At 42.3% G+C, this 18302-nt stretch overlaps 1 protein-coding gene across 3 annotated transcripts in view; it reads left to right on the top strand.

The window, feature by feature from the left end:
• Window positions 1-480: 480 nt before the first annotated feature.
• Window positions 481-18302, top strand: part of NRG3 (neuregulin 3) — a 1094021-nt gene continuing 1076199 nt past the window's right edge. For all 3 annotated transcript variants that reach the window (XM_061196827.1, XM_061196818.1, XM_061196836.1), the window contains exon 1: window positions 481-1309. In XM_061196827.1, coding sequence (XP_061052810.1) covers window positions 481-1309 — 829 coding nt within the window. The remainder of the gene's footprint in view (window positions 1310-18302) is intronic.

Here is an 18302-nt window from a genome sequence, read left to right as displayed (position 1 = left end):
AACCGGCCGGGTGCGGCGCCCCGAGGATGCCGGCGCGGCTGGAGCGCATGCAGGCGGCGGGCGGCAGCAGCAACAGCAGCAGCAGACACGGGGCCCCGGCGCGCAGGAGGCCGCTTGCCGGGCTGCAGACGCGCCCCGCCGCTCCCTGACCGGCCGGCAGCGCAGGGGGCCAGTCTAGCCCCTCTTCCGAGCTCCTCGCCGCCCCCTCCCCGGCGCGTCCCCTCCCCGGCCCGCGTCCCCTCCCCGGCCCGCGTCCCCTCCCCCGCTCCTCTCCTCCCCGCCCGCCGCCCGCCTCTCGGGGGGAGGGGCGTGGGGGCAGGGAGCCGATTTGCATGCGGCCGCCGCGGCCGCTGCCTGCGCCCGAGCCCGCCGCCGCCGCCGCCGCCGCCGCCGCCGGAGCCCGCGCCTGCGCCCGGCCCGCGCGGCCCCATGCCTCTGGCGCGGCCCTCGGGGGGGCGAAGGTGAAGACCGGCTCCTAGGATGAGTGAAGGGGCGGCCGCTGCCTCGCCACCTGGAGCCGCTTCGGCAGCCGCCGCCTCGGCCGAGGAGGGCACCGCGGCGGCTGTGGCTGCGGCGGCGGCGGCGGCGGGCGGGGGCCCGGACGGCGGCGGCGAAGGGGCGGCCGAGCCCCCCCGGGAGTTACGCTGTAGCGACTGCATCGTGTGGAACCGGCAGCAGACGTGGCTGTGCGTGGTGCCTCTGTTCATCGGCTTCATCGGCCTGGGGCTCAGCCTCATGCTGCTCAAATGGATCGTGGTGGGCTCCGTCAAGGAATACGTGCCCACCGACCTGGTGGACTCCAAGGGGATGGGCCAGGACCCCTTCTTCCTCTCCAAGCCCAGCTCCTTTCCCAAGGCTATGGAGACCACCACCACGACCACTTCCACCACGTCCCCAGCCACCTCCGCCGGCGGCGCCGCCTCTTCCAGGACGCCCAACCGGATTAGCACCCGGCTGACCACCATCACGCGGGCGCCCACTCGCTTCCCCGGGCACCGGGTGCCCATCCGGGCCAGCCCGCGCTCCACCACGGCACGGAACACTGCGGCCCCCTCGACGGTCTTGTCCACGACAGCCCCTTTCTTCGGTAGCAGCACTCCGGGCTCCCGACCCCCGGTGCCAGGAACCCCCAGTACCCCGGCCATGCCCTCCTGGCCCACTGCGGCATACGCTACCTCCTCCTACCTTCATGATTCTACTCCCTCCTGGACCCTGTCTCCCTTTCAGGATGCTGCCTCCTCCTCGTCCTCCTCCTCGTCTTCCTCCTCTACCACCACCACGCCAGAAACTAGCACCAGCCCCAAATTTCGTAAGTAAACACTGTGTCTGAACTCTGATTTACTGCTGAGTTTCCATTCTGCCCTCCTGCTGTCCTTTCCCCTCGCCAACGCCTGTCTTCTAGCATCCTTCACACCCCCCCACCCCCCCACCGACTCCATTCCAGGTTTGGAACACGGAGTGAGAGAATTAAAACTGGCCACAAGGGAGGGAAATGTGCCGGCCTTTTCCTGTGTGTGTGTGTGCGTGGGGGTAGGGGTGGTGTGAAGCAGAGAGAGATTGTCAGCCAAGCTCCATGGGCCCTACTTCAGTGGGTCCCAAATGAGAACTAACTCCCTTCAAGGGGTTAAAGCGAGTGCAGACCTGCTGGCGAGCTCTGGGATTCGGCTCCTGTTGAGAGCTGGGGAGGGAGGGAGGGGAAGGGGGAGGGGGGAGGGAGGGCCTTCCCAAAAGCACTGAGCCCTTTCCCCGCCCGTGGGAAGGAGAGAAAGAAAAGCACATGTAAATCGACCGACGTTAAACCACGGAGGGAAGTTGTATCCATGTGGGGGTGGGCTGGGGTGTGTGTGTGATGATTTGATGGAGATGTTGGTACAGTGAAGCTGTAGACACTTCCAGCAGCCCTGACCCGGGCAGGGACCAGGAAGGGTTAATTAGAAGCCATTGTGGGAGGTAGGGAAAGGAGGCGATCCACGGCGAAGGGCTAAACTGATCACCTCCTACCCTGCCCATGGCCATTCCAAGGTGTAGAAACGGATTCTGTGGCCGCCGAGAGTGAGTTAACTAGGGGGAATTAGAAAGGGAGCCCTGCAGAGCTGCCGCCTCTAGGGTCCTGACGGAGGAGGAGTTTTTTCAGCTCTGCCAAGCATTTGCTTTGTTCGTTTCCCAAAGGTGGAGTGTGAACCTCGTCTCCCCTCCCTATATGCCGGAAAAATTTAGGCAAAATGGGACAGAGTTCTGTGCACTCAAGGGTGAGAAAATGAACTCATTTGAAACAGGTCGCTCTTTGAATGTAGCTTCTTCACCCTTGGCTCAGTTGCTGCCACTACTGGCCAGTTTCCCCAAGCATGATAGCTTTCTATCTGTCTAGGAGGTGTATATTTTCTCTATACCTTTATACATGTTTTAGATGACTAATTGACCTCCCAGCACCCTCCCACCACCCCACCTTGTTCTTATTCTAAGGAAATTTTAGGAAGGTTCTTAATCTGACTATCAATCAGGATCTGAGAACAGTTTGTGCAACCTGTGAAGGTTATTTAGGACAAACCCCAAGCCTGCCAGTTCAAGTTCTGTGCAAGGCTTTTCTCCAAAAACTGCCTGGCTATGCCTTCTTTATACTGTATTTCTGTTTTGAGCCATAACATCTGGAGGGGAAGGAAGACTGACTGCTCATCATTAACTCTTGAGTAGGAGTACCAAGCTTTCAGTCATCTGGGAATTTTTCATTTCTCTGACCTGTAGTCTTAGCTGGGGTGTTATTTAATCCTTGAAACTTTTTGTTTTTGAATTTGTTGTATTTGTGGCTAAAGTCCAAGGAGAGATATTCCTTATGCTTTTACTCTGCTTTGGAAAAAAAATAGGCTAAAAGATAAATTGAGAGAGAGGAGAGGGGAAAGGAGGGAATCTGCCACAAACCAGAATGGCAGTCAAACTGGTAACTTGCTGCTTCTCTCTCCTTCGGCTGAAGCAGTCATTTTTGAGAGCACATTTTCTCAGGAGGTGTGTAGAGGTTTCTCTCAACAAATCTAGCTGCTTGAGTTTTGTGGATGAGTAAAGGATGTGCAAGTGTATGTGCGAACATATTCAATGGATTGAAAATAGATGCGTTTATCTTGAAGACCCCAGGTTTTTTATCTTTTCTTTTGTTACAGTTGATATGAATAATGGAGTGTGGATGTACTTCTCAGCCTTGTGTGTGTGTTGGGGGGCTTGCATATGGGGGGATATTTCATATTCTTTCTGAATTGATTTCCTTGCTTTCCATTCCAGAGGTCTTTAAAGAAAAACCCAAGGTAATTATTTTCTATCCCTCCATGCTCCCTTCCTACATTCTGTAGAAGGGAATGGCAGCCTGTTTAATAAATAATGATTATTGACACGGCTCTCAGCCCCAAGGAAAAGGGTGGTGGTGGTGGGGGGAGAATCTGTAAATGGTATCAATGTTCACTTAGACATAGAAGCAGTATTTGTTTTATGTGTATCTGAGGTTCAGCTCTTGCTCTTTTTTAAACCTTCAACAAGGAGTTGAATTAAGGGATTTGCAAGTGTGCAAATCCAGCAGAAACTGACCTGGTTTGCCTATATCAACAAGGGAAATTTTAATGAAAGGAAGATTATGTAGTTTCCATAAAAGATGAGTTTAAATAGGTAGGTTGTATGGTTATTTAAAGAAAAAGGATAGTTTAAGTATTTTTTTGAGTCCAAGATTGTAGGATGATTAACAAAAGGAAATAAAGATTTCATTTGAGGGATCATCAGCACTGCTGAAAAATGGGCTGAATATCTTGCATTTGTATTTTTCACTTGTTTCGATTATGTCACCAAAGTTCCCAGGAGAGAAATTCCCCCCTTTTTTTTTCTAGCTCCTACTTCCAGACTTCAGTAGATTTTTTTCTTTTCTTTTTTTTTAAGTGAAAGGCATGGATTGTGTTGTAGCACCTGAGGACAACTAAGAATGATGCTTTTTTTTTTCTTTTTTTCCTTGAGACTAACTCACAAATTCTTTAATTGCCAGGGTCTATGCTTTTAAATTGAACACAAGGCTTATAGAATGAATGCGTTTGTGTTCGTCTTAGGTCAGTCAGAAGGATCCTGTCTGTAAAGGCAGCACAGCTCTTTGGAGTGGAAGAGGCTGGTTCATTCTAGAATAAACACCCTTGCTAATGGGTAATAGGATTTTTGCAAGCAAAAGCTATATTTGCTATGGGAAGGCGCAGTTTAGGAGACTGTTTCTAATTTTCTGTAGGATTAAAGGCAAAGAAAGATTGAATTTGAAAGGCAGAGGGAGGAGAAGAGGGGTTTGGAAATTCACTCTTCTCATCCTGCAACCTTTAGAACATGAGCCAGACCAAAACTTTCTTCTGTGTTACTGGGGTCTCTTGGGTTGCCAAATAGTTTCCCAGGACTTGCCTTTCCTTCAGATGCTTTAAAAACAAATATCTTGAACATACTGCCTTTAAGAGATTATTTCCCCAAAAACGTCTTTGAAGCATTTTACAGCTGTTAAGTGTAGGGTTAGTTTACACATTTTTTAGTCCAAAGGGAGGTTTACTGCAGACAGTAGAGGAACAATGATTTTGACCAGTGTGTAAGCAACCTTTTACGGCACATTGAATTGTATTTTCAGACTTGAAAGGCATATGCATATGTAGAATGTTGTCAGTGCACATGTGGATTGTTATTTTACTCAGCAGAAAGCACTGTTTAACAGATAGAAGACCAGAGTCCTTGGCTAAATTCAAGTACTAAAGACAAAGAGCCACTTTCAATGGGTTGTTCTTTGGGTCATATTTGGAAGGTATATAGCTAATTCCAATGAGTAAGATCACAAATCTTGAATAGTGTATTTAGTAAAGAAATAAATATAGAGTGTATCATTGATGTTTAAACATGGTAGGGTGATAATTTTAGTATAACCAAGTCTACTTAAATCAAACTTTACCCAGTCAAACTTGTAATTTTGAAGAGTTCCATTGATAACATTGACAATTTTCTTATCTATCCTCTTTCTTTCTGTAAATTTATTTATTTATTTATTTTTGGCTATGTTGGGTCTTTATTGCTGGGCTCAGGCTTTCTCTAGTTGAGATGAGCGGGGGCTACTCTTCGTTGTGGTGTGCGGGCTTCTCATTGCGGTGGCTTCTCTTGTTGTGGAGCACAGGCTCTAGGCACATGGTCTTCAGTAGTTGTGGCACGCGGGCTCAGTAGTTGTAGCTCACGGGCTCTAGAGCGCAGGCTCAGTAGTTGTGGCACACGGGCTTAGTTGCTCCGCGGCATGTGGGATCTTCCCGGACCAGGGCTCGAAGCCGCGTCGTCCCCTGCATTGGCAGGCGGGTTCTTAACCACTGCGCCCCCAGGGAAGCCCTTATCTATTCTTTTTAAACATCTTCAGTCTTTCAGTAAAAGTACTCTGAGTTGCTTTATAAGCAGCCTCAGGTATAATTTGTTTAAATAAAGTTACTCCTATGTTGTCTTCTATCCATTGATACATGAATCCAGGCCTTCAGAGGAATTCCAACATAGCAAGGACTGACCCCAATCATGTGTGGTAGCCAAAGTGAGAGGATTCAGAGTTCGAGATCAATATTTCTTATGAAATCCAGTTGAGAGCTTTCTTTATGAGCACATGCTGCAGCCTGAGTATGTTTTGATTTCCTTTGGCCTTAATACAGGATTACGAGGCTTTTCTGCTTTAGTCAATTATACTGTACATTTTACTCTTAAGACACTTACCTTTTGCTTCATGATCCTAACAGGAAAAAAAAGGCGGGGGGAGGGGTGTGGGCATAGAATCGGGAAGGCTCTTTTTAGAACATTGTTAATTTGGTCTCAGTGCCTTAAGGCTGTGGTTTAAGCCTTCCTCCTCCGCTACTCGTGACTGAGCTAGAAGGGGTTGGCAGTGCTAATTGAGAGCTCCTTTTGCATACTTGATTGGTGAATCCAGCCACCTTTGTATCTGTGCAATTTCCCGGACAGCCTTTTTTTTTTTTTTTTTTTTTTAGCCCAGTGTTGATCCACATATTTGTCAGAAAGAAAAACAAACAAACCAAAAAAGCTTCAAAAAAGCTGGTGTGTGGCAGCTTCTCTCTGCTACTAAAGAAACCAACTTTTCTAAATCCAGGTTGAGCCATAAGCAAGAGTGTCGGTGCAGAGTTTGAAAGCAGTGCTGTCCTGGGAGGTCTAGTGTTCGGAGGAACAAGATCTCTCCGCCACCGCCCCCCCCCCCCCCCCCCCCCCCGGCATACTCTCCTGGCTCTTCCCCCTCTACACAGCACAATGAGAAGAAGGGTGATTTTCAGCTCCCTTCTTATGTAGAAATTCTTTCCTCATAACCTCTCCTATCCAGTGCCAAACATATCTCAATATTCTATCTCAGGTGTCAAAAATGGAACGTGAAAGTTGGCCCTGAAATATGTAAGAGCAAGGAAAGAGCCATAAATCTAAGTCTGTAAAATGCATTTGAATTGCTTGTGAATAGAACTGAAATTCATTTTTCTCCCTTTGAATCTGTTTTTATCTTCAGACTTTTGTGTTGGGTGAGGCACAGAGCTGGTACTGCCTTGGCAAATACCACTGAGACATTTTTGGATCCTAGAAATTTTACTTGTCTACACCCAAAAAAGTGTTTCCTCCAGAACCATGTACATATGGAAGGCAGGATGGTAGAATAGACTCAGTTTAAAGCTTTGTAATATCAGGATGAAAATGTACCTAAATCCATTCATGTGATTATTAATGAAAGTAGTAGGACACATGGTTAGTTTGGTTTTCCATTTTCACCACTTTTTCTCTGAGGACTTCCGGTACTCCTACCTTACCCAGTCTTTTATAGAATTGGATCTACATGACTCTGTCTGAAGGCCCCTTACAGACTTTTGATTATTTTATTTTAGCCCTTTATTCCTTAGCTTATATTATAAGCAGTAGTCATTAAAAGAAATTTTCTTAGATATTCTTAACATTGCCTTGTCATTTCAAGTTGTTTTAAAAGTCAACCCTTTTGGTAAGACATGTTAGACTAAGTTGATGTAGAATGTTCAGAAAAAAACCTACCCATTTATGCAATTGAGTTATTAAATTGTCTTGGTGTTTTATTTTTTAATTAAAAAACATTTTTTTTGAAGATTCCAAAAACTTGGTGGAAGATTAATGGCCATTTATTGTCCCACATAGATTGATTTACAAATCATACTAATTTTGACAGTACTTATTATCTGATTCCATAAAACAATTGTACAATTGAATATGCGCTATTATATACATTCATATAGTTATGTTTTCGTAATGTCATGTTTTGATTTTTAAATTTGTTTTAATGAATATTTATTAAACCCTGATTTGGGGTATTACTATGCTGGTAGTTAGTTAATTTAAAAAGTCTATAAAAGTAATGGTTTAAAAAACAGAAAATTAAAATAAAACTTCGAATGTATGTAACATTCATTTTCCCATATCTTGGACGTAGGCGTTTTTTTGAATGTGTCTCTTAGTTTGAACTTAGCCTCTTTTTCTTTTTCTTTTCCATAAGCCACACCTCTAATTACTTGTTTCTTCTTCAAAGACACTGGTGAAGGAATTTTAACCCAGATTTTTCATAGATACTATAATATCCCCCCTGCCCTGGAAATCTTTTACAGTTTTTTTTTTTCTTTTACAGTTTTCTTGCCTATATAATTCAAAGTAATTTTCTTTCTTCCTTCCTTCCTTCCTTCCTTTCTTTCTCTTTCTCTCTCCCTCCCTCCCTCCCTCCCTCTCTCTCTCTCTCTCTCTCTCTCTCTTTCTTTCTTTCTTTCAACAACTCACCGTTTGGATTTTCTTCAAAGCATTCAGCTATGTTTTAATAGAAATTACAGTTATCTTTCATTTCTACGATCATATATCATTGGCTTACATAAAATTTAACTAAATTACATAATCGCAATAAGAACAACTGATATAAACAGGTTTGTTACCCCCACTGAGTGTTGGTAAGCATACAACCCAAAAGGAGTTTACAGAGGTGTGCAGGCTTCCTTCAGGTTTGCCTGCTGGCTGTGACCTTCTCACAGTGCAGTGGCCCTGACAGTGTCCATCACACTGGAGGAGTGGTGACAGCAAGCTGGCTAAGGATTAGGAAGGCGCCTCCTTTGTAGGTAATAGTATTGAAAATGTAAGTCAGTCATGACCATGTATTTCAGGAACTTCAGTGGGCGGATGACAACGTTTGGTATAGAAAGAAAAAAAACCAAAAAACCTGTAGCCTTGAATACCATGATAACTATGCACCCTCAAAGAACCAGTTTATTCTCTCTGAACTTTAACTTCCTCCTCTGGGATAATGAGGGGGTGATGATAATAACCTGCTTCGTATACCACTTCTAAAAGAGCTTATAAGCTGCAAACACTCTACTGTTTTTTTTTTTTAATAAATTTATTTATTTTTACTTATTTATTATTTTTGGCTGTGTTCGGTCTTTGTTGCTGTGTGCGGACTTTCTCTAGTTGCAGCGAGCGGGGGCTACTCTTCGTTGTGGTGCGCGGGCTTCTCATTGCGGTGGCTTCTCTTGTTGCAGAGCACAGGCTCTAGAGCGTGCGGGCTTCAGTAGATGTGGCGCGTGGGCTCAGTAGTTGTGGCTCACGGGCTTAGTTGCTCCGTGGCATGTGGGATCTTCCCGGACCAGGGCTTGAACCCGTGTCCCCTGCATTGGCAGGCGGATTCTTAACCACTGTGCCACCAGGGAAGCCCCACTCTACTGTTTTTATGTCAGGTGAAATGGGAAATGGATAGACTAGGTATTTTCATCCAAAACCACATTAGGCCATTGAATTCAGTTGAAATATTGGAGCTAGTTTGCTATATCTAGCTTGAGGGATCTTCCATCACAATGAGGGATGATTATTCTTGCATGCCCTTGGATCTCTCCTGTATTCCTCTCTGATACCCTGACACACACAATAGAATATGGTGTGGAAATCTCCCTCAAATCACCTTGGAAGTTTAATCACAAATTGGAGCCCACCATTTCTCATCGTTTGCTTGGTAGATGGTTTTGTAGTCTGTTTTGCACATATGTTTCTCAAAGAGAGGAACTGAAATTTGGGAGAAAATGAGTGAGATTGTTGAATTATAATTATCTGGAAATCTGAAATCCGCAAAAATCTGAAGATTTTTGATGAAAGAAAGGATGCCCTTATGGTTCCTTTTAGTTCCATTCCCACACTGTCTTATTGTCATTGAATCTTTGGAGTTTGGAGAGAACTTTAGTAAAAATGGGTCACGTCTGCATTGCATTCTCTTCCCCCTCTTAATTGAAGAGTTATTGTGGTTTAGGTTCCAGAGGATTAATGGCTTGCTTGTGCCCACCAAAGAGCTCTTTTAGATGTATGCTTTTGTACTTCAGGGCACTTTAATATTAGCATTTTGAAAACATCTTGCTTCAAGTCTGTGTTTTTTGGAAACTTCATCCTGAATTATATTTCAAAGTATTACTTCTTTTTGTTATGAGCCTTTATTTTTCAAGACATGCTGGTGATTGTACATAAATCATAGATTGCCATTCCCAGGCATAAAAAGAGGCTAGTCAGAAACAAGCCTGTAAACTGAATTCAGAATTTAGTTTAATAATAGAAGTTCAGCAGCTTCCAATGATAAGATTTTGTCTTTGAGGACTCTTCCTAGAAGTGATAGTATGTATCATGGATGCAATATACAGTGTAAGAGCAAGAAAAAAATCTTCTGAATCTATGCAACTACTTTAGCAGTAATACATTACAGCCAGGGGTTTGAGAAGAGAATTTTTATGCTAAGCATTTGATAAGAATTCTTGAACATATTAGCCTACTTCCTAAGATACCCTTCCCGTGACTACATATGACCTTTGGCCTGATCTTCCAGTGAATTGCCAGGGAGTTAGAATTTCACTAAGAGAAAATCACACCCTTATCATCATTTTGGGTTCAGACTCTAATTGATTTCTGTGCCTTGAATTTTACTTTTAGACATGGAGAAGAATTCTTCACAGAATCTCAGTCTTGGAAGGGGCTTGAGAATTTAGGTAATAACTAGAGCTGCCATTTGTCGAGTTTTACTCTGTGCTAGGAGGGTCCACACTTTACATACTTTGTCTTATTTATTTATTGAAACAAGGATTAAAAGACAGGCATTTAGGCCTGTAGCCTAGTCTGATTATCTAAATTATGCAGGTAATCGAGCTGGGCTTAGATTGGTTATATAATTTGCCTAGGACATGTGTAAGTGGCAAAGTTTGAAGAATCAGGAAGATGGGAAGATCATTTTGTAGGTAATCTCTTCCCACTTTAAATCCTAAGGCATTGACACAGTGTTGATATATCTATGTATATTACCTGTTTCAAACCCCTAGCTCATAGCCAGTGACGTTTGCCATTATAAACTGCATAAATGGCACATCTGCTCATACCTGTTCTTTGCTATAGTAAAGGGAGCCTTTAATAACCAGAGAAATTTCCCTGGTTTCCAGTCCAAGGAGAAATTTAGGGAGATAGTTCAACAAAAGATAAAGAATGTGTTCTTCTAAACTTCTATTCCTTGATCTTCTTAACTCTCTATTTCCTCCTGTGGCTGCTTATAGGTGATTCAATAGAACAGTGACAGAAAACAGTTACAGACTTTATTTCTCTACTTCCTGAAATCTAGCCAAAATTGTCTTCTCTGCTCATTCTAAACTTGCTTTTGATTGCAGTAGTTACTGCATCGTATGCTGAGAGTGGCCTGTGGGAACGTGTTAGGGAACATTTGGAGTAATAGCCTTGAGGTTCTCCTGACCCTAAAATACCAGCCCTACCAAGTAAATGTTGGGTGTTGCAGGTATGCAGTGTTGCAGGTATGCAGTGTTTCCTGCAGAGCATCTGAATTCCCTTTTGGAACCATCCTGCAAGTTACCCACCATGGACTAGCCCATGGTAATTTGAAGAGGAACTTTGGTGAGACCTTCATAGTCTGCCAAGGATACCACCAACTGGACCCAATCATTACTTACTAGTTTGATTTTGATGTGTAGCAAGGGTCCCTAAGAACAGATTTTCTGAAGGTTAAAATGAAAGGTGATTGTGATGTTTACTTTTGCTAACTCGTAAAAAGAAAACAGAAATAGATCAAATACTAAGATCAGGTTATATAGTCTTTGAATAGCTATGCTGAAAGGTAGGCATACTGTAATGTCAGGAAACCAGTATTGTCAAAATCCCATAAGACTGTGAATGAATTCTGTAGACTAAGAATGACGGCTGTACTCATAAAGAAGAGAGGGAATGAGATTGCTTACCCAAACTTATCGTTAAACAAAAGTTTTTGTCAGCATGATGGCAAAATCTAGAGACTCTAGGAATAGAAAAGTGAAAATGGGGTGCAGCAATGTTTATATTAAACACTGTCTTGACTGAATTCCATTTAACTGAGTCTTCAGTATGAGACTCTTTTCTGTGTTAAAAAAAACTGACAAATGCCCTCTTCATGCCAAACGGTCACAGTTGGTAGGGCTTCTGCCGTCAACAAATGAGAGGTGTGTTTACCAAATGTTAGTTGTATTAGCTCCCAAACTTATTTATGCTGGTTGTTCTTGTTACTGTAATTAGGTAATGTATTTAAATAATACTCAAACCAATGAATTAATTGTGGTTTTTATTAGAACTAAGTTGATTACTTTGGATATACTCCATAAAGAGAAGTCACTGAAAAAATGCTTGTTGAAGAAGTTGTGGGCAATTTTAAGGGAAAATATATTTATATATCCATAAGAAATCTGCACTTGGATTGTTTCACATGTGGCTTTAAGTTCTCATTCCTCAGTAAATAAATTGAAACTGAAAAAAATCACAGTATACATTTGTGGTGTGGTTTTTCACAAGAAAGGTAACAGAAATTTATTCAGTGAAAAGTCTTGAATACCACAGCCAAATATTTGGCAAGTGAATGTGCATTTGTATGTTTTAGGTTCAAATAAAAGAAATAATAAATAAAATAAATTTTACTTTACCTGTGTGATAGATTTACAAAGCCATTAATTTGTGTTTTTAATAATTTTAAGTATATTGGAAAATGTTTACTATATAATTATCTAAAACTTCTTGGGTAGAAAATTATATAAGATGCTGATTATATAAAGCTATGTCGACTAATAGATTTAATAATAGTAACTATAGTCAAGGAAAGTATGCAAAATTGTTAATGGTGATGATTTCTGGATTGTGGAATAGGAATGCCATTTAATTTATTGCACTTTGCTGTAGTTTCAGAGTTTTATTTCATGGTCATGAATTATCTCTCTAATTAGAAGTTATTAAACTTTTGAAGAAGTAAAGAATAAGATCCATGAATCAGTTCAATTATTGGTCTTGGTTCTGTGAAGATTTTTTTTTCTAGTCTAGGAGTATGTGTCTTCATTGGTGGTGTCAGCATTAAAGTGTTGGCTGAGTTGGGTTCCTGCTGTGAAATGCAGATGTGGAGAAATATAAATGCATTTCATTTGCTCATGGGAAGTAATGCCTTATTGAAGGCAGTGTCTTACCCTGGGCCTTGGATTATTAGCCTTGATCTTATAAGGATAAAAAAGATGGTAGCTTTACTGTGTTACTTAATGGCTCTTCCAGTCTGCAGAAGTTGGGCAGTCTTTAGTAGTATTGCTAAGGATGGATATAGCCTGTAGAAGTCAACCAGTTGTGGGTATACTAACCAATTACCTGGTCTTTTTTTAAGGATCAAGTGACAGGAAAATGCAAAGGCTAATTTGTAGCGCTGGGCCTTATAAGGGAGGGCTTAGGTCACATACGAACAGGTGGGATGACCAATTCAAAGATTTACTAGATGCTGTAAGCCTCTCAAAGAATCATAAGGTGTTTATTCACATAAAAAAGTTAAGTGGTTGGAAAGAGGTGATTTGTAGGACACATAGTCCTTAATTTGGTCATGAGTTGTGCTCAAAGTCTTTTTTTTTTTTTTTTATGAAGACAACTTTATTTATTTATTTATTTATTTTTGGCTGTGTTGGGTCTTTGTTTCTGCGCGAGGGCTTTCTCTAGTTGTGGCAAGCTGGGGCCACTCTTCATCGCGGTGTGCGGGCCTCTCACTATCGCGGCCTTTCTTGTTGCGGAGCACAGGCTCCAGACTCGCAGGCTCAGTAGTTGTGGCTCACGGGCCTAGTTGCTCCGCGGCATGTGGGATCTTCCCAGACCAGGGCTCGAACCCGTGTCCCCTGCATTGGCAGGCAGAGTCTCAACCACTGCGCCACCAGGGAAGCCCTCAAAGTCTTTTAAGATAGCTCCCAAATACATTGGTGAGCAAAAAGAGAACAAAAAAATGATTCTGTATATATAATGTTAAACGTTAGAAGTCAAGATAGTGATTGTCTTTGGGAAGGAGGCAGGTAGTGACTGGGAGGAGACTGAAGATATGGGGCTTTAGGATATTGGTAATATGCTAATGATCTGGGGACTTATCACATAGGTGTGTTCTATTTCCCAGAATTCACCAAGCTTCATGCTTATAATTTGTGCACTTTTTATATACATCAGTACAAACTTAACTGTATGAAAGAAATCTTTCAAAACATTCCTTTGGCCTACACTTCGTGTTCCCAGGGTGGTAGCCTGAATGTGTGGATTGTTCCATTTATAGACACTGGATTGTAATTCTCAGTGTTTGTTGTTCATGCCTCACAGTCTAGTAAAGGCAAAGAGGGTCTTCGCAGCTTCAGCAGCTTCCTTTGTTTTCAGGATCCTGGCTTAGTGAGACGCCATGGAGATGCCCACACTCCTTTTCAATTGTATCCTTTCTGAATGGACACCTTGTGTTTATATTACATAAAATTTTCTTTCACCCGTATCAGGAGTGTTTCTGATACAGCATAAGTTACCATGCTTTTCACACATCTTACACATGTAAACCATACTTATGTCCAAGAGTGACTTTATACGTACAGTTCTGCAAGCATTAGAGTGCGTGATACAAGGGAAAGCCAATTCATTATCTGCATTTATGGTTTTGTCGAGAAGCCCACAACTTATATTCCAGCAAATAATTAAGTGTAGTGTGTGATTCCAACTGAAAAGTATATTAAGCCCTTTCAGAAAGTAGTGATCAGAGCAGGCATAGGTAGTTTCAAGGGAGAATTTGTTTAGGCAGAGAAATGGGCAGGTGAGGCCAGGGGAGTAAAAGGTCATTAAACAGGTTACCGCTTTAAAGGGACATAACAGCTGGCTCACATCTGTGTGTCTGGCCTGGTGGGCAAAGAGGGCCTCTTGGAATTAACGAAACAGCTTCACCTTTTCCTTAGGGCAGGGCCTGATTCAGGAGGGAGGATTTGGGAGGACTTCGCTAGGCTGCTATGCGAAATCACAGTCAGGGTTGGTTCAAGGAATGTGCACAGTAATCTGTGTTATTTTCACAAGATGCAAGGTCTCCAGGATGACTTAGAGGGAGGAACAAGCAACAAATTGTAAAGATTCTCCAAGGCTAATTTGTCCCACGTCATTTAGATATGGTCTTGACTCGTGCTGAATCTGTTTAAGTGTTGACTTCATTCCAGTGCCTCTTCAAAGTGCTGCAAGAATCAGTAGAATTGGTGTGTTTTAAAATGTTTAGTTTTTTCCATAGTCACATCAACACAGCCCTAGATTTAACCCAAAATAGTAGCTTTCAAATATCTAAAAATTTGCAAGTGGAGACACAAGGAGAATAACAAGAAGATATGCTTGATTTTTACTGCTTTACCTTAATTAACCTGTGACTTCAGATTTTCCGGAGGCAAGAAGCTGCTCTATGAATTGATTGCCATGCCATCCCTCTTGTTTCATCTGAGGTCGTCTTTCCAGAAGCCACTCAGCACCTTTTGGGATTGAGTGCTGACACTGCATGACATTCAAAAGGCAAAGGCACTGTTGATCCCCTGTGTGCACTCATCACATGGTGAGGAATGAGAGGGGGAAGACCCTGATGTCTCAGGAACCCTGAGGATGGTCTGGCTGGCCTGCCAGAGAGCTTCTCTTGTAGATGCAGGAACTACAGCCGTTCATTTACATATCGACAGCTAAAATTAGTTGTGTCACCCCACCTTGTTCACCATAAAGAAGAACCTTCAGATTAAAATCAGATTCATCACTCTTGCGGGCTTACTTGGTTGCTCCTTGTTACCAGATAGAGGGGCTATAACACTGTGTAAGTGCAAATGTTAAATTAGTATTAAGAGCCAGTGGTGTCTCTCCTATATTTCTTACTGATCAGACAATTTTCACTGATGTCAACGTTTATAGTAAGCCAGTTGACATATACTATTGTTATTTGCTTGGAATATTCTCAGTGTATCTTTTTTTTTTTTGACTTAGATAAGGGTAATTTTTTTTTTTTTTTAGTTATTTGTTTAGGCCTTTGTGTATTTGATCAGAAGAGATTTTTGAAAGGCAGGCAGCAAAGCTGTAACAAAGTCAGTATTAAATCGGTGTTTCTCCTTTATCATTTGGTTTTTAAGCTTCTAAGTGACCTTCTGTGGTACCACATTGATGCTCATCTTTCATCATGAGCAGCTCTGAGTAATTTATGATAAATAATGAAATGCTGTTTCCTACAGTGCGCTGCAAATGGCTGAGTGCTACAAAAGTCTATAAAGAGCTCTATTACTTCTAAATGAGTAGATAACACAAAAATGTTAACCCTAAAGAAGAAAGGTCCAGTAGCACATGCTGCTTGCTAAGCACAGTTCCTCCTGCCTGGTACCTTCTGATAGGCTTTGTGCATCTGAACTGCAGGGACTGGTGTCTGAACAGTTATCTTCTAGAATAGCAAGGAGAGGTTTATGCCTTTCAGCTAGTTGGGTTCGCTTGGAGCAACAGTGGTTTGTTTATTTGGAGTGGGGGAAGGGAGGAACTTGCAAAATTTGTTTACAATTTGAAACCTTTAATTAATTTTAAAAAATGGTGTTACCAGTGGCAAGGACTTGGATGCTAGGATGCAACCATTTAAAATGTTTTGTTCGAGCACAGATATTGAAAATGGATAGCAAACATTAAAATGATTTTATCAGAACAAAGCTTTATAGATGCTTTAAAAAAATTATATAGATGTTTTTTCAAAATTAACTCTTATCAGTGTTGTGTTTTCTCTCATCCACATGTACAAAAATGGAGACATAGCAAACATATATCTGATTTGTAACTCTCAGCTTTCTTGTCATACTCTGTAATGTATTAGTACAGTTGTTAAGTGTTGTCCACAGTGAATATGTGTGTTCTCATCCTTGTTACCATAAAATAGCTGCATATCTAAGTGTTAGGGTTTGAAGCCTTTAATTGCCAGGTACAGGAAGTCTTTATGTACTATATCCCATTGTGAAAATTGAATTAAATTGCTGGTCAGGGAACTCTTTATACTGCCAAGAGAGTCTCTTTGTGAGCAAAACGTAGAGAAGGGTGGTCTTTGGCCAGTGGTACTTCTAAACTCAAACACTTTGCTGAAGTTTGCCATGGAACTTCCTCACATTTCCCCAGACATTATTACTTTGCCAAATGAAATCATCTGTTCCCCCTACTAGAACTGCATTCTTTCTTCCAGATATCAGCTATGAGGTATGAAATGAATTGCGTAAAAATAAATTATACATACTGCATTTTGGAAAGTGTACCCTAGCTGTTCCATCAATTATTCTTCACTGCTCTGCTGGGAAGTCCATTTTAACCTCAATTATCAGTTACATGCAATCAGTAGAACCTCTGGACCTTGCCAAAATAGATACGGTTTCATGCCAGGAAAATCAGACTGTTTGAATGTTCTAGAATATTTTTGCTTTAGATGAAAAAGGGTTGTTGTCCTGTCTCATGGGAGAGAAAGATTCAAGGAAGGAAAGCTGTTTGATGCACGGACTGTATGGCTCCCCTTCTTGACCATCTACCATCTAAAGTTTGGTGTAGGTGGCACTGTGGCATTAGCAGTACAGTCCTCTTCAGGCATCTGAGCAAGGACTCTGAAGTTTATAGATTATCCAGGATTTAAAAAAAAAAAAAAAAAGTAAACTTATTTATTTGGCTGTGTTGGGTCTTCGTTGCTGCACACGGGCTTTCTCTAGTTGCAGCGAGCGGGGGCTACTCTTCATTGCGGTGCGCAACCTTCTCATTGTGGTGGCTTCTCTTGTTGCGGAGCACAGGCTCTAGGCGCGCGGGCTTCAGTAGTTGTGGCTCACGGGCCTAGTTGCTCCGCGGCAGGTGAGATCTTCCCAGCCAAGGGCTCAAACCCGTGTCCCGTGCGTTGGCAGGCAAATTCTTAACCGCTGCGCCACCAGGGAAGCCCTATCCAGGCTTTTAAAAAAATCTCCATATACCTAGTCTACCACTTCCTCTTTGATGCTCCACCATGTTGTAAACTGTGAACAAAAGAATCTGATGAACAGGAGGTGATTTGCATGGAGCCTAGGGAGAGGCTAGAGAGTCTTACCCTAAGGAAGTTTATGTTCCTTTGTATAAACTTGTTAATTCTTACTTTTTTTTTGGCTTCCAAGGAAAATTGGAAATAAGATAATTAGAAGAGTGGTTTTCAATGGGAGAAAAGTAATTAAGGCACAGTGGGAAGGCCACTGGGCCTGGTTTAGGAATGTAGGCCTACTTCTGTCACTCAGGTTTTTCTGTAAATGAGGCTGTTGGACAAGGCATTCCCTGAGTCTCCTTTTGGCAAAGAATCCCTGAGGCCAAGTTATAAATTTGAGATGAAAATATTAGTGGAATTTTTGGGTTACTAATTCTGCTGGCTTTTTCCCCGCCCCACCACCAGCCTCCTTTATCTCTCTTTCTCTCTCTCACATATGTAGGCATACATACATATACACACAGGGGTATTTTGGGGGCGGGATATTTTTTGTGGGATATTTTGCAGTTCAGGATTTAGTTACCCCCATGTTTCAGTGTGCTGCATAGGTGTGACTTGATTACATCCTAAAGTCCAGGGAACTTTGCTTGTTTACAATTTTAAAAAAGAATTCCTTATCCTTCTCCTGACAGATGTAGAGCTTGGTAGCCAGCTGTAGGTCTGTTACTGCAAAATATATATAGATATACATAGAAAAGTAAATGGATGCCAAAAATAGAGGTATGAGGAGGCCCGCAGGAGTTACTGGCACACACAAAATATTTCGTTTGGAAGCATAAATAAATTCATCCAGTTCTAGATATAATCACAATATCTTTCTCACTGAATTAAACAGAATTCCAAGTTGCCGAATTTTCCAGAGTGTTACCAGAAGAACAGAGGACTAAGGAGTGGTATTTCTAAGGCGGTATTATAAATGTGTCTAAATGTAAGGCATTAT

The sequence above is a fragment of the Eubalaena glacialis genome, chromosome 1, assembly GCF_028564815.1.
Source record: "Eubalaena glacialis isolate mEubGla1 chromosome 1, mEubGla1.1.hap2.+ XY, whole genome shotgun sequence".
NCBI lineage: Eukaryota > Metazoa > Chordata > Mammalia > Artiodactyla > Balaenidae > Eubalaena > Eubalaena glacialis.
This window is presented reverse-complemented; position numbering and strand designations above follow the sequence as displayed.